The 15,446-nt window shown below is 42.2% G+C and overlaps 1 protein-coding gene across 15 annotated transcripts in view; it reads left to right on the forward strand.

Moving 5' to 3' along the window:
• ERC1 (ELKS/RAB6-interacting/CAST family member 1) overlaps positions 1 to 15,446 on the forward strand; it is a 265,228-nt gene that overhangs the window by 135,240 nt on the left and 114,542 nt on the right. For all 15 annotated transcript variants that reach the window (XM_070453239.1, XM_070453247.1, XM_070453248.1 and 12 more), the window contains one exon: positions 12,322 to 12,482. In XM_070453239.1, coding sequence (XP_070309340.1) covers positions 12,322 to 12,482 — 161 coding nt within the window. The remainder of the gene's footprint in view (positions 1 to 12,321; positions 12,483 to 15,446) is intronic.

Consider the following 15,446-nt stretch of genomic DNA (forward strand, 5'->3'; position numbering starts at 1 on the left):
GATCCAGCAACAGTGATGACATGCCTAAGTAACCATTTTCATACATATGCTTCATACAAGTTTTCATCCTTGTCACTTGAGAAAATACTTGTCCCCTCCCCTCACCTGGCCTGGAATCCGTAGCATCTTCATCAGCCGAGGCTGCCACAGCCTACTAACAGGCAGGCCATGTGGCCATCATTCCAGCCACTGGATTCTTCTTTCTCTAAGAAGCATGTCTTAGGTCAGTGCAGGAGTGTAGTCTGTCCATAATTTTCCAATTTACTTTCAGGTTTTCCTCTTGGAGATAGTTTGGACAGCTTTAGTAAATGACGAGAAATGTGTGCTGTGAAATAATGGGGAAATATGAGATGTCATATGAATTGTTGCTTTCAGACTGTGGTGCTGGAGAAGACTCTTGAGAGTCCCTTGGACAGCAAGGGCAGTCAGTCCTAAGGGAGATCGACCCTGAATACTCATTGGAAGGACTAATGCTGAAGCTCCAGTGCTTTGGCCACCTCATGGGAAGAGACGACTCATTGGAAGACTCTGATGCTGGGCAAGATCGAAGGCAAAAGGAGAAGGGAGCAGCAGAGGATGAGATAGTTAGATAGCATCCCTGACTCAGTGGATATGAGTTTGAACAAACTCCAGGATAGGGGTTTGTGAAGTGAAGGACAGGGAAGCCTGGCGTGCTGCGAAGAGTTGGACACAACTGAGCAGCTGAACAACACAATGGAAGAAAGTTTGGTTGTCAGCAGCGTAAGCTCTGCTTTTAAAGCAGTTCACTGATTTCTGCAGACTTCATCATTTTTCATCAGTGCAAAGACTGAAGATGCTGTTATCATGAAACATTTTATTGATAAACATATGGAAGCTACAAGTTTAACATTCAAGGGTCTGAGGAGATGTGGTAGTTAAATTCGCAGCCCTGATCTCTTTGCCGTGTGTAATCATTCCAACATTTAAATCAGGCTCCTTCAAGATGCACCTAGTAAGTTGCACTGTAGATGGTTGCTCTGGTGTCAGAGAGTTCGGGTCTCCTTTGTTATGGTGACTGGTTATGAAATGAGGCACTTGACAGACTGAAGTGAGGCTGCTGGAAATACATCATGTTTGCCTTCATGGTGACAGCCAGCTACAAGACAAGCCCCACCAGAGCCTCTCTGCAGTTGACAGGGGGCTTCAAAGGACACCAGTGCTGCCACTTCAAAGGAGGGTCCTGCCATCTCTGGCTGGTTGAAAGAAGCAGTTAAATGGCCATACCCAGCAGTAGCAGAAATCTCTGTGTTTAGACTTCTCCTTTTGATCTTAGAGAGATGTATGAAATGCGTGTTAAGTTAAAGGAATGATACAGTCTGCAGTGATGGCAACCCAATATTATTCTGCATTTCAATCCACTTATTAGTGGAAATCACCCAAATATGTTCAAATAACAGCAACTCTAAAGACTCAAGTGTCTCAGACAGAGAACGTTCAAAAAAGAGTTGGAACTCTTTGAATGCTGTAGTCACTTTCACAAATGCGGAATAAGTCAGATGTAAATTAAAATGAAACTCTCAGTGTGTTTTTTAAAAACTGTCCTTTAGTCTCTCCTTGTAATTTTTATCCCCCTTTAGTTAGAAACTAGTTCTGAATGTTGATAGTAAGAATGAGAGGCAGCAATCAAGGCTGATTTGCATAGTTTAAACTGACATTTCTCTGTATTTAGCAACTCTGTACTTAAAAACCTAAGTTTGTTCTATTTAAAATCTTACCCACCTATGCTGGATACACTTTTGAAATAATTAATCTTTGTATCACTATTGAACAAGCAAGCAAGCAGAGATCTCAGTTTTAATAAAACTTGTAATAGCAGATCAGAATCCTAACAAGCATCTTTATGATAACAAGGAAAAGGCAGCAACGTGAATTCTTCCAGTTATTACTAGAATGCCGTGACCTTTTGTTATTTACGGGGTTCCCCTCTTACCATATGTATTGTAGGAGGGTTAAGCTAAGAAACCCTCAAATTCTTCCACCCTGAGCTTCTGTTTTCTTAGTTTCTTCCTACATAAAATGAATAATTTAGACTTGTCAGAAGCTTGGGCCAGTGCAGTAACTTTCTCTCTAGTTTTGCCAGATGGGGTCAGTAGACAACAGCTAAAGAAATTAGAAAGGAAAACTGGAGCCCCCAGGAAATAACCACGCGTGATGGTTATGATTCCCCCCCACACACACAGTCCCTGTATTCATCAGTAATTTGTAAAGTAATTCTTAAAAAGAAATTAAGAATCACTTTAATTCATGATGTAATTGTTTAAAAGACAACTTCTGTTTATCTTTCTCTGTTCCTGTCTTCCTTTTAGAAACTTTCTGATAAAATAGTGCATGCTTATATTATCCTGGAACTTCAGGAAATATCTGTTTCTGAATTTCAGCTTGGTTTTTTTTTTCTTTTTATTCAACAAAAAGACCACATCTGCATTTTCAGAAGTTAAATGAAAATAGTGATTGCAGTGGAGATGGACTAAAACTTTGGCATGCCTCACGTTGAGCCCAGAGTTGAGGGCTGCAGTCTGTAGATACTGGATTTCCAAGCAGGTGGTTTTTAACGCTTGTGTCCACCACGTGTGACTGCTGCTGTACTGGGAGGCGCTTGTGCAATCTTCCTGGCAGGTCTGTGACAGATGATGATCCGTTTGCTCGTACTGCATTCTCGGGGTGTTTGGCCCTTACCCTGGGCTCTTCTCCTGAGCAGTCTGATAACCCGAGTTATTGTCGACAGAGGCAGTCATCCAAAATGCAGACAAAGGTACAGTCGTGGGAGCCAGATGGCTTCCCGCTGGTGTTTATATGCAGTTTATGTTCCCCTTGGCTGCGCCTTCCTAGATGTTTTTAATGAAACCTATTTTCCTAGAGAAATCCGCACAGCAGGGCTGGTCTTGCATAGCAGAGAGTTCTCATGTATGTGTGTGTGTGTGTGTGTGTGTGTGTGTGGCGTGGCCCAAGCTCTGCCTCGGTGCTCACGGGTCTCTTCCTATGGCCTCCACCCTCTTAAGGGAATGAAGGTGTGCAGGGCACTGAACTAGAATCAGGTGACATGGGTGCTGTGTTGTCTTCTGTTTATTAGCTGTGATGGAGGGTGAGGCCCCTAGTGCCTCTAGGCCTCTGTACTCTCACCTGTGTGGAGTCAGTTATCACCCCCACAGGTGTTCTGGTTTTCTGTAAAGGCAAGACACAGATGTTGAGCCTCATTTATTATGGCCAGACCAGAACAATCCTGTGTAGTGTGTGTGCGTGTGTGTGCATGCTCACATGTGAGTTCCCTCTTCCTGTCCTTGGGTTGCCAGATACTAAATCTCACACTTTTACTTTTCTCCTTTAGCTAATAATAAACTTTTTATACAGACAAACAACTGTCTTTTGCCAGTATTTTCTTTGTAACCATTTTTCAAGGGTTATATTGATATAATGTTTTCTCCATAACATGTATCTCTAATTAATGAAGTGGTGCTTTTTACTTCTAGGTAGCTGTTTGATTTTTTTTTTTTAAGCTGTGCAAATGATAAGGATTAAAATTTCCAGTTAAACTGTCAGTATTTTTTTGTTTTTATTGGTGAAAACTAAGGAAACAGTCTGAAACTGTTTGATGCAGATTGTCCATTTGACCTTAGAGGAGGGGCTCTAGCCCTAAAATGCTCTGACTTCATGCTAGGAAGAGGACTACTGTTTTCTATAATAAAGTTGAACTAAGGTTTTCTCCCTGTGAGGTGACCATATAGATTTTTTCATTTCTTTTTAATTTGAAGATAATTGCTTTACAATGTCATGTTAGTTTCTCCTGTAGAGCAAAGTAAATCAGCTGTCCATGTACGTATATCCCCTCCTTCTTGGGCCTCCCGCCCACCCCTCATCCCAGCCTCTGGGTCATCGCAGCCCCAGGCTAAGCTCCCTGGGCTCTCAAGCAGCCCCGCACTAGCTGTCTTTCTACACAAGATAGTGTGTGTAAGTCAGCGCTGCTCTCCCAGTTCCTTCCATCCTCCCCATCCCCCGCTGGGTCCACAGGCTGTTCTCTGTGTCTCTATTCCTGCTCTGCAGATAAGTTCATCAGTATCATTTTTCTAGATGCTATACATATGTGTAGCCAGCTAACTTTAAGGAAATGTCTTCCCAAAACCTAGACAGCTTGCACAGCCCTCCTAGCATCTTCTGTATCCTGGTGTGTTCTGTATCTATACCCTGGTGGTTCAAGTGGTAAAGAATCCACTTGCAATACAGCTGACGCAGGTTCAATCCCTGGGTCGGAAAGAGCCCCTGGAGAAGGGAATGGCTCCACTCCAGTATCCTTGCCTGGAGAATTCCATGGACGGAGGAGCCTGGCGGGTTACAGTCCATGGGATTGCAAAGAGTCCGACTTGACTGAGCGACTGACATTTTCACTTTGACTTTCCAACAATGCACAAAAATTTTTTTTTCAGGAGAGAACTTACCAGAGCTTGAAGTTCAAGGAAAAGTCTTGTCCTGTTGCTTTTTGTGTTTCTCTTCCTGAGTTAACTCACCCAGGTGCAGAGAGGTAAAATGATGGTTGCTACATCTTCTTCACTGGAGAAAGAAAATGTAATGTCATCTAGATTATTTCTGCCCTCCTTTCTCACAGGTTCTAGTAGAAGAGGAGCCATGCAGTTTATGTGGACCCAGGAAATTATTAATTTTATATTTTACTTGATTCTGGTACAAGTTATTTGTTGCTAAAATAAGCAGTTTATAGGAGAAATTAATCAAGTAATGGCCTCTGCAAAAAAAATAGTTTTCACTTCAGATTTTGAGCTCTTAGTTTTGATGTGTTACCAGGAAATCACCTAAATAGAATCAATCATGAGATAAACATTGGCCCCTCCACAGCCTCTTTCCAGCCTCTGTGACTCAGATGATGAAAGTCCTCCCAGCAGGGGGGTGTTTTCGCTTTGCTTTGATAACATGCACCCACATTTTATTGATGCCTGAGTTTTCAGGCTCCACAGTGGAGTAATGAGTACTTATTATAGGATTTATCCACCCACACCCTCTGCAAAAATTGAGACAGCTTGAAAAAGAAGCATTTCTTTCACCTTATGTTTCCACTCTTTTCAAATTTATCTCCAGTTGAAGATGTGTCAGCCACAGCATGCCATTCCTGGAAATGTAAAGGCAGCCGCCAGCGGAGGGGCACAGCCAATCAGCATGAATCTAGCTCCTTGGCGAGCTGGCCTTAACTGGACGGGTGTTTGGGAGCCACATGCAGCATCAGACATTATGGAGCATCCTAGGGGAATGTGAATCCTATTTTGAAGGACATTAAAAAAACCTTTTTTTGTACATTTCTCACCCATGGGAGCACATTAATTATTTAAAGTGTCATTTGCTGATTTTTAAAAAACATATATATATTTTTAAACACATGTTGCTACACCAGGTTGTAGTTGGGACATGTGAGCTATAGCCCTCAGGCCAAGGATCAAACCCAGGTTTACTGCATTGGGAGCATGGGGTCTAAGCCACTGGACCACCAGGGGAGTCTCATCATTTGCTGATTTTATTTGGCACTGTTGAATGCTGGAGAAATCCAGCAGTGTATCAGAAGGCAAGAAATCAAGGGATTCCCTGAGCCAAACGGTAGTTCCTGCAGTTTCTTCTTTGCGAATTGTGCTAAGGTTTGGGTTCCTCATAGTGTCAAGAGGGTAACAGACAGCAGTGGTATCTGACAGTTCCAGATTTAACACACTGCTTAATTCAGTGCTCTTTGTTACCATTAGGTCACCTCAAGAATCACTTATATCTTATTTTCAATAAACAGAATAGGAAGTTAAAACTAATGCTATCATATAAGTTACGTGCATTAAAATGGAAACTAAACAAACAAAACTTTTAAGTTCCTATTTTGGTAGCGTCTGATTCATTTTGAAGTGCCCGCCCTCTTCAGGGAATCTAGTGGAGTTAGTTTTACTGTTCCTCTCATCTTGGATTTTACCAGACCCCACCCCCCTGAGCCCCTGATAATCTGAGCTCTGCTCCATCACCCCCACACTGTTGAGGGTTTCTTGCCTTAACCTAGCTCCAGCTCCTCTTTTCCCTTTTTATGTTTCCTACTAGGTCACCAGAGTTTACAGATGCATGTCTCTTCCTTCACCCCTTCAACAGATATTCACTGAGCCACCTGGCAAGCCCTTCTGGTGATGAGTAGATGTTTATTCTGCACCTTGGGGTTGGAGGACGGACTCTCAGCTGTCCTGCTTCCTGTTGCCCTTTATACCGCTGTCCATCACAGCCTTACGGGAACCTCTGCTTCCTCAGGGCTCAGGCTGTTCAGCTGTGGTGTGAAGCTTTTCCGTGAAGTGTTTCCTGCCTCACTGACTCGAGCACCCACATGGATGACCCATCTGTCTGTCCTCTCCAGTTCCTGGCCCGAGAGGTCACTGCCTCCACGGCCTTTCTTCATCCCACATCTGACATCCTTGACCTTATTACCCGTAGTCCACCTCCAGCCACCTCATGACAGCGCCTTTCTCTCAGATCACACTTTGTTGTCACCTCAGCTTTCAGGGTCCCACGACAGCTGTCTTTGTGCGTCGTTAGAGCCCCTGTGTCTTTTTTCACTTTATACTAGCCCCTCTCTGTTCAGCTTAGATTCCTTGGTCCATTGTTTTAGTCATTCTGATTTTAACTGTAAATCCTCTTGTTCCTCTGTTTCATCTCGTCCTTTGGTACCTTCTTGTTGCTTTGGGGAGAAAAGCCCAAACCCCTCGTGGGGCCTTCTTGATCCTTCTGCGTCTGACCGCTTCCTGCTTCTCCTGCACATGGCCTCCCTTCTCCCCATATTCTCAGGGCTTTGCTTTCATCTTTTTTATCTTCTTTGGATAGGCATGCACTTTAGCACTTCAGGGCTTCTAAACACGCCAGGCCCAGGGGCTGGAGTGCAGTTCTCCTCCCCACCAGCTGCTTGACTTCCTTGGGGGATCTTTCCCTCGGTCCCCCACAACATAGATGAAGGCCTTACACTGCTTATCCTCATGGCATCCTGTGCTTCCTTACATGAATCTATTCATGATTACACATTGCTGAATGTGATTAAAGAATGATTGTATCTCTGTGTGGACTCTGAGCACAAGGGCAGTCGGGAAGTGTGTATTTCAGTATAACACAGTGCCCGGCACATGGGGGAGAATTAAGTATCTGGGTGGGGGAAGAGAGGGGGAGAAAAGAAGGATAGAAAGATGCAGAAGTGGGCCCGGGGACACTCCCCGGAGGAATCGTTAGGTGCAGTCGTGGAAAACTGTCTTAGGACTTTTTTGGACGCTGATGCCCTGCAGCAGAGCAGTGTCAGCTGTGCACGCAGTAGCGCCTCGCTGCCTCTGTTGGATTCCCAGCTCTGCCTCCTCTGGCCGTGTGACCCGGAGTAAGGCACTTAAACCCGCTGAACCCCATTCCCTCTTCTGTAGAATTGAGGATAATGTTAATACCACCTCATTGGATCTTTGTGAGAGTTTAATGATACAGCACATGTAAAGTGCTTAGAATATTTCAAAGGACTCAAATAGTATCAGTCACTATTATTCTTATTGTAATAGCTGTAACTCTTCCATATTCATAAAAGAGTGCACTGCTGGTGTATATCTTACCAAAGAAGTACCGTGCATTAGCCAGAAGAACATACTGGGATAAAGAGAATATTTCTTATATAAATACTAGCATAAATCTCTTGGGAATTTTCTAAATTCTAATTCTCATATGAGTTACTGATTGTAAGACACCTACAGCAGTTTGTTAGGAGAAGGTAGTGGAATGTGTATGTGTAGGTATGTGTGTCTGTGCTCATTCATGCTTCAGTCAAGCTTCTCAACTCAGGAGCTAGGTGACTTTTTTTTTGGTGATTGTGTGGCAGAGTGAGTCTTAATCTAGAATTTTGTAGAAATCAGGAACACAAGTGGACTTGCCCTGTGAAAATCTGACTTACGAGTGAATGCCTAACCTCTAAATAATCTTCTTTTTGTGCCCTTCCTTTTTTCTTCTGTTTTCTTTTTCTCTTTGGAGACTTAGGCCGCTTATATTCCCAAGAAATTCTAACAAGATTTTCCAGAAGCATCCTGGAAACTACAGACCACATTTTGCTTTTGGTTGTGGGAAACACGGAGACACAGCTTTGCCAGCCCTGCAACACCCAGGCTCTTTGCTGTCCTAGGGAGACTGGCCCCTGCTGAAGCCATGACTTGTTCCCTTCTGATTCTGAATCGAAGTTTATTAGCTTGTGATTTAAGCAAACCATCTGGAGCTGCTGGCACTGCACGCTGTCTGCCTGGAGCTCCCTCCTCAGCGTCTTAGTGGAGGCAGTTTAGGTCACAGACTCGAATCCCTGCTCTAGTCTGGGGTCTTTTTGTTTTTTTTTTTAATGTCTTAAAACATGTGCTTTTGAAAATCATACTGTGACCCTAAGCACATTTTTAAATTGTGGAGAATTTCTTCATTGTTTCGTGTAGTGTGTATCACTTCTTTTCTTCTACTCAGCTTTTATTACCTTCATGTCTCAATTGTTGTTCAGTCTCTAAGTCATGGCTCCATGGACTGCAACACACCAGGCTCCCCCGTCCTTCACTATCTCCTGGAGCTTGCTCAGACTCATACCCATTGAGTCGGTGATGCCATCCAACCATCTCATCCTCTGTCACTCTCTTCTCTCCTGCCATCAATCTTTCCCACCATCAAGGTCTTTTCCAATGAATCAGATGGCCAAAGTATTGGAGCTTCAGCATTAGTCCTTCCAAGAATACTCAGGACTGATTTCTTTTAGGATTGACGGGTTTGATCTCCTTGCAGTCCAAGGGACTCTCAGGCGTCTTCTCCAGCACCACAGTTCAGAAGTGTCAATTCTCTGGCGCTCAGACTTCTTTATGATCCAACTCTCACATCCATACAAGACTACTGTACGGTGTCTGTATCCAAAACTACATAACAACTGTTGTAAGGTGGGCATGAAACGGGATGAATGTCCGAGTGGAGACAGCTGACTGTGTTCTCTGCGACTGTGGAAAAATAACAGAAAGTGAAGAATTTCAGTTTGGCTTTGAAGCTGTTTCCCTGGCTTGGAGCCAGAGTATAAATCAGGTGATTAGTTGGAAGTCCTGGTTTACGGGACCATTCTTGCATTAGATGCCAAAATGCTTTGAGTTATTTGGATAAATGTATGATCTGAGGTGGAACTACCTTGAGGGTCTGGCACTCAAATGGATGGGAAATTAAGCAATCCTTAAGAAAGTGATGTTTTACTAACAAGCAGAATTCTGTAAGTTTAACTTTGGAATGAAAGGTAACACATGTCTGTAACCATGGCAGACTAGATGCTGGGAAAATAATTCCAGAGAAACAATTGAGGATGGCTAATAAAATATGCATTCATACATTGTCAAGAATGTGGGAAATTCTCAGGCCAGGGGGTGAATTGAGAGGGAATTCAAAGATAACTTATTGTTAAGCTGTTGAACTTAAATGCTGGGTTTTCATGTCTTGGCAGGATGGAAGAAAAGGTCCATGGTAGCCCAAGGTGAAGAGTCTAACAGACAGTCAGTTCTCCCTTTTTCTAAAAAGGGTCCATGATGCCCAAAATTGGTCCTATGAAAACACTAAGAAAATTAACTGGCCTTTGGTGAGACTAAAGAGAAAAAGAAAGAAGGCTCAGTGAGCAACTGTTGGAATGACAGGGCTCATAAGTCCTGCAGGTATTAAAAAGAACAGGGATGTCATTGCCAGTATATTTGAAGGCTTAGGCTAAATGAGCAAATGCCAAGAAAAATGAAACTTTAGCAAAACTAGCTAAATATGAAAAAGAAAATCTGAAAAAAAAAAAAGAATTGGTAATAAAATTTTTTCCCACAAATTTCAAGCCCAGAGAGTTATATTGGTGATTTTTAATAAACTTAAAGGAGCAGATAATTTCATTCTTACAGTAATAATTCCAGAAACTAAAAAAGGAGGGACGTGTTTTATAAGGCCAGCATAATTTCCCGTCAAAACTTGACAAAGCTAATGCGGGAAAGGAAAAGTTTAGGCCTGTCTCAACCATGAACATAAATATAAGAATTCCTAAACAAAATATTGCCAGTCCACAAGTAGTATATGTGAAAAAGAAGTGCTTGAAGTGAGGTTTATTCCATGATTACAATACTGGTATCATCAGAAGATGAATTGCTATAGTTTGACACAATAAATTTCACTATTTTCATACAGTGGAATATCATACAGTCATGAGAACTACAGAACTACGGTTTTACCCAGCAATGTAGATGAATCTCATAGATATAACACCAGTGCTTTAAAGTATATACTATGTAATTCCATTTATAGAATGTTAAAACAAATAGACTAAACTAGAGTGTTGCAATAATGGTTACACTTTACCTAGAAAAGGGATGAGGGTGGGGGTCCTGGTGATATTCTGGTTGTTGGTTTGTGAGCTCTTTACATAGATTTGTTCACTTAGAACTCTTCAGATTGTACATTTATTATTTATGTGTTTTTAGCTCAATAAAGGTTTACTAAAATTTATAGATATATAAGAGTATGTGTAGAGTGGGCTTGGGGCTTTCCTGGTGGTTCAGTCGGTAAAGAATCCTCCTGCAATGCAGGAGACCTGGGTTTGATCCCTGGGTTGGGAAGATCCCCTGGAGAAGAGAATGGCAACCCACTCCAGTATTCTTGCCTGGAGAATCCCATGGACAGAGGAGCCTGGTAGGCTACAGTCCATGGGGTGCAAAGAGTCAGACATGACTGAGCGACTATAGCTTTCACTTTTCAGAGTGGGCTTACCTTTGTATAGAAAGAGGAGGAATAATGTATTATACATGCTTGTGTATGTATAAGGTATCCCTTCAAGTTACCTAAGAAACTGATACCATAGCTTGCCTAGAGCAGTGAAAGACAGGATATGAATTAAACTGATAATGAGGAGTCATCTTTATTAACAGTCTTCAAAAAGGCAAAGCTTTTTTGTTGTAAAGCTTGCAGATGTGTAAGTACATATCCGAGGAGATCTGCATAATAACAGAAGTCTCAGAGCATGTGGGACAGTCAGGATGCTATTAGCTGAGAACAATAACTTGACCACTTCCGAAAAGATACTCAAAGTAATTCAAGCGCCAGCAAACTAAATGTATCTGTTAGTTTTTAACAGCTATTTGTTGTTGTTCAGTCACTCATTTGTGTCTGACTCCTTGTGACCCTATGGACTGCTCACGCCAGGCTTCCCCGTCCTTCACCATCTCCCAGAGCTTCATCAAACTCATGTCCATTGAGTCAGTGATGCCATCCAACTGTCTCATCCTCTGTCGTCCCCTTCTGCTCTTGTCCTCAATCTTTCCCAGCATCAGGGTCTTTTCCAGTGAGTCTGTTACCAAACTACTTACACTCACCTCTACCTCTGAAAAGGATTGTATTTATAACCAAGATTATTTCTTGTCAGTAATCTTCTGATTGGTATACTTGGCTGTTTGGTTATCTTGCTGAGGTTGCTTTTAGGTGATAACAGATACTTTTTGTCTGCATATTTTGACCTCTGAATTAAGGTGAACTTGTTTATTTAAATAATTCTAATTTTTGGAACCACATGTGGAAATAACTGATAAAGTGCTGACCTTGCTATCCTAGTTTCTTATTTCTTCTCAGCATCTGTCCTCTTTCTCTCTGGTGTGTTTACAGGTCTTTCTCAAGCATCCTATCTCTTCTCCATCTGGTCATAGAGATATATTTCTTCTTTTCTTCCTGCCTTTCTTGAGAAAACTCTACCTACCTGGCTTTAGAGCAAGAAATTATCTGATTGAATTCTAGCTGTTTCTTTAACTCAAAATTCTTGGTGGTGGTGTAAACAGAAGAACCTCAGTTTGAACAAATAAAAGTGACTCATTTATGTTTATTCTGCATTTGGTATTAGTCAAGTTTATGGCTCTTATGTCCTAAAACCCTTCTAGAAATGTTTATTATGATTTTGGGCCTTATATTTTTATCTGCATTATAGTGTTATTTCCATGGAAGTTTCTGGACTATTTCCAAGTAAGTTCCTTTAAAGGGGTTGTCTGTGGCAGGGTGTTACTTCTTGAACTGATGCTCTTGCATTTATCAAAAAGAAAATGAAGTTCTTTCTGTCCTGAAGTGAAAACGATAAGAGCAAACGTGAGAGATGTAGTTCTTTACCTGCCATGTGTGTGTGATACAGCGGGAGAGCAGGATTTCCGACATGTGTGTCTTCAATGTTGTTGGACCAGGCGTTGCCCACCGCCCAGCTCCTCTGACTGTCTCCAGCCTGGGCGCTCAGTTCTGTCTTTTCCGTCTCTCTCGCAGGTGGAGGAGTTACTGATGGCCATGGAGAAGGTGAAGCAGGAGCTGGAGTCCATGAAGGCGAAGCTGTCCTCCACTCAGCAGTCCCTGGCTGAGAAGGAAACGCATCTGACCAACCTCCGGGCTGAGAGAAGGAAGCACTTGGAGGAAGTCCTGGAGATGAAGTAAGTATTTTTACCATGTTCTCCACTCGCTAGCAGTGCTGGTCCTCATCACTTTCATCTTCTGACCGTTGGCTACCCCGACCCCCTTAAGGCTCACCTGCTCCTTAGATTTGGGACAAATCCTGGTCAAATAGAAACAGGTTTTGCTTCCTTCTCGATGAAAAATAAGTCCTCTAGAGTATGTATCTGTGTCCAATTGTATCTCTGAAATTCCTAAAATCTTCTGCAAAGTTCAAACAAGTTGTTGTTCCTGAGGTATCTTGACAGCTACGCAATTTTAAAACTCTTTTTTATTGTAAACATTTCCAGAGGTTCACAAAAGTAGAGACAGTAGTGTCATGAACCTCCTCATACCAGCCGGATATGTAATCATTGATATTTGCCAGTCTCCAGTCAGTTTCTACAATGTTGCCACTTTTTGTTTGTTTTGGCCACATCAGGTGGCATGCAGGATCTTAGTTCCCCAACCAGGGATCAAACTTATGCCCCCTGCAGTGGAAGCATGGATTTTTAACCACTGGAATGCCAGAGAAGTCCTCCAAATTGTCAGTTTTAACAAAACCTTTCTTTACCTACTTTTCCCCTCCTCTTGTGGCTTTCTGAGATGGTCCGTGTGAAGCCGCAGACGTTTGCTACATGGGCTACAGCTGCTGTTGCTCTGTGATTCTAAAGAGTCTTGGTTTCCTGCTGTCTAGAACTGGTGTGTCTCTTGAGTCCCTTTAAGACTTTCTCTATCACTGTTCCCAGCCCCGACCCCGGGTGATTGTCCTGCTCTCATTTTCCCGAAACCAAGGTTCTCTGGGACCTCTCGGCCACCTTCGTGGCCGCTGCAGTTGCCCGTGATCTTGCCTTCGTCCCCTCTGACCCAGGGAGACACTGTCCTCCAGTCGCAGGTTTAAACCCCGGTTCCCTCCTCTGCAGTCGTTCTCTGTTCATCTTCTTCCACATGTGACCTAAAGTAAACAGAGGTCCTGAGCCCAGCCAGTGCTCTAAGCTGACATCATCTCTTCTTTCCTCCTGCTTTGAACCATCAGTGAAGGTTGATGGTGAGAGTTCAGAGAAGCTGAAGGTCTGCTGTGATACCTCAGTGTGCATTTTCGTGGGGCGTGATTGTTGTGATGTCATGACAGGGACCAGGAGTTGAGGAAACAGGTGATGAAAGTTGAACACTTTCCCATTGCAAAGGGAAGGACCCAAAGATACCCATTTCAGTCCCTTGTTCATTATTATATTGGAGAGCCTAGTTTTTCAGTACATCAGGAAATAATAAAATTCAAAAGGAAGTAGCAGAATTGTCTTTATTCACTGACAATATGGTCATCAAGCAACACATAAAAATCAGTTGTTTTTCTCTGTGTTCACAACCAGCAAATGGAAACCAAAATCTTAGGAAATGTTATTTACAATAACATCAAAATGCGTAAAGCACCGCAGAATAAATTTAACAGAAGTGGCACAAGATGTCTACATAGAAAACCACAAAATATTACTGAGAGAAAATAAAAAATATCTAAACAAATATAGGGATATACCCCTAGTTCACGATTTGAATTATTCAAAGTTTAAGCTGCCCATTTCTCCCAAGTTCATTTATTATTGCAGCACAGGCCCATCCAGTGTCACAGGGAGCTTTTTGTAGAAACTCACACAACTGGAATTTTAGATTTACATTGAATTGCAGTGGATCTAGCCAAAAAGAACAGAGTCAGAAGACTTTTACTGCCTGACTTGTAGTCTTGGTATACAGTCAGTGATAAAAAGTATGGAGGGGTGTGAAGGCTGACACATAGAAGAGTGGAGCAGAATAGAGAATATATTACAGACCCACGGGTACACAGTCACAGGCACCAATGTGATTTAGCGGGGAGCACTAAATGATGCAGATACAGCTCAGTGCGATGTGGCAGCCTGGATAGGAGGGGGTTTAGGGGGAGAATGGATACATGTGTCTGTATGGCTGAGTCCCTTGGGTGTTCACTTGAAACTATCACAACATTGTTAATCAGCCATAGTTCAATACAAAATAAAATGTTAAAAAAATAAAAAATAAATAATGCAGATACAACTGAATGTCCGTAGGGTAAAGTGAGGTAGGGGCCTCATACATATGCAGAAATTAATTCAAAGTGAATCATAGACCTAAACATAAAAGGAAAAACCATAGACTTCTGGAAGAAAGTGGGAAACTTTGAAACAGGCAAAGACTTTTCATTAGTACATATAATATACTAACCATAAAAGAAAAAATTGATCAGTTGTACATCTTCAAAATTAAAGGTTGTTCTTCAACAGATACCATTAAGAAAATGAATGATAAAGGTATAAGGTATTTATGTGAAAAGAATTTTCATATGTAACTTTGCAGATGATTGTTAAATTTCTATGCTGTCTGTTTTGTCTGTTTCTGTAGGATTTACCCCATTGTGTTAGTCATTGATTTGTAAACTTTGTCACCTTCCTCTATACTCCTGACATTCGGCAGTGTTGCTCATCTTGAATTCTGAGCAGCAAGCACAGTACCCAGCACATTGGCACTCAGTAAATATTCTTTGAATTGTGTCGAATTACTTTCCCATCATGTGTTCTAAGAGGATTTGTAACCAGATCACTGATGGTTTTAAACAGCCTTCATATTGTTTATCCTTTCTGCACATTAAACCTTCAAGACAGATGGAATGTTGTTTAGATCCAGAGTTCTTCTTTTCTCCCCGGCTTAATATTCTAGGACGCTATTTGGTTAGGGTGCCTGTTAGGATAGGAACAGTTGCCGAGAAAACATCTGTAACATACACCTCAAGTTTATAACGGAGTCACTGTCGGGGAACAGGTGAACCCCTCCTCTTAGCAGAGGATGTCTTTGCTGTGTGTGCGAAAGCAGTTTTGTCTGGCTTCATTCTGTTTCTTCTTTGCCTTTTCTTCTACATAATGACATTCTCCCAGGACCCGTGGACGTTGGTATAATTT

Source organism: Odocoileus virginianus, chromosome 23, assembly GCF_023699985.2.
Source record: "Odocoileus virginianus isolate 20LAN1187 ecotype Illinois chromosome 23, Ovbor_1.2, whole genome shotgun sequence".
Classification (NCBI taxonomy): domain Eukaryota; kingdom Metazoa; phylum Chordata; class Mammalia; order Artiodactyla; family Cervidae; genus Odocoileus; species Odocoileus virginianus.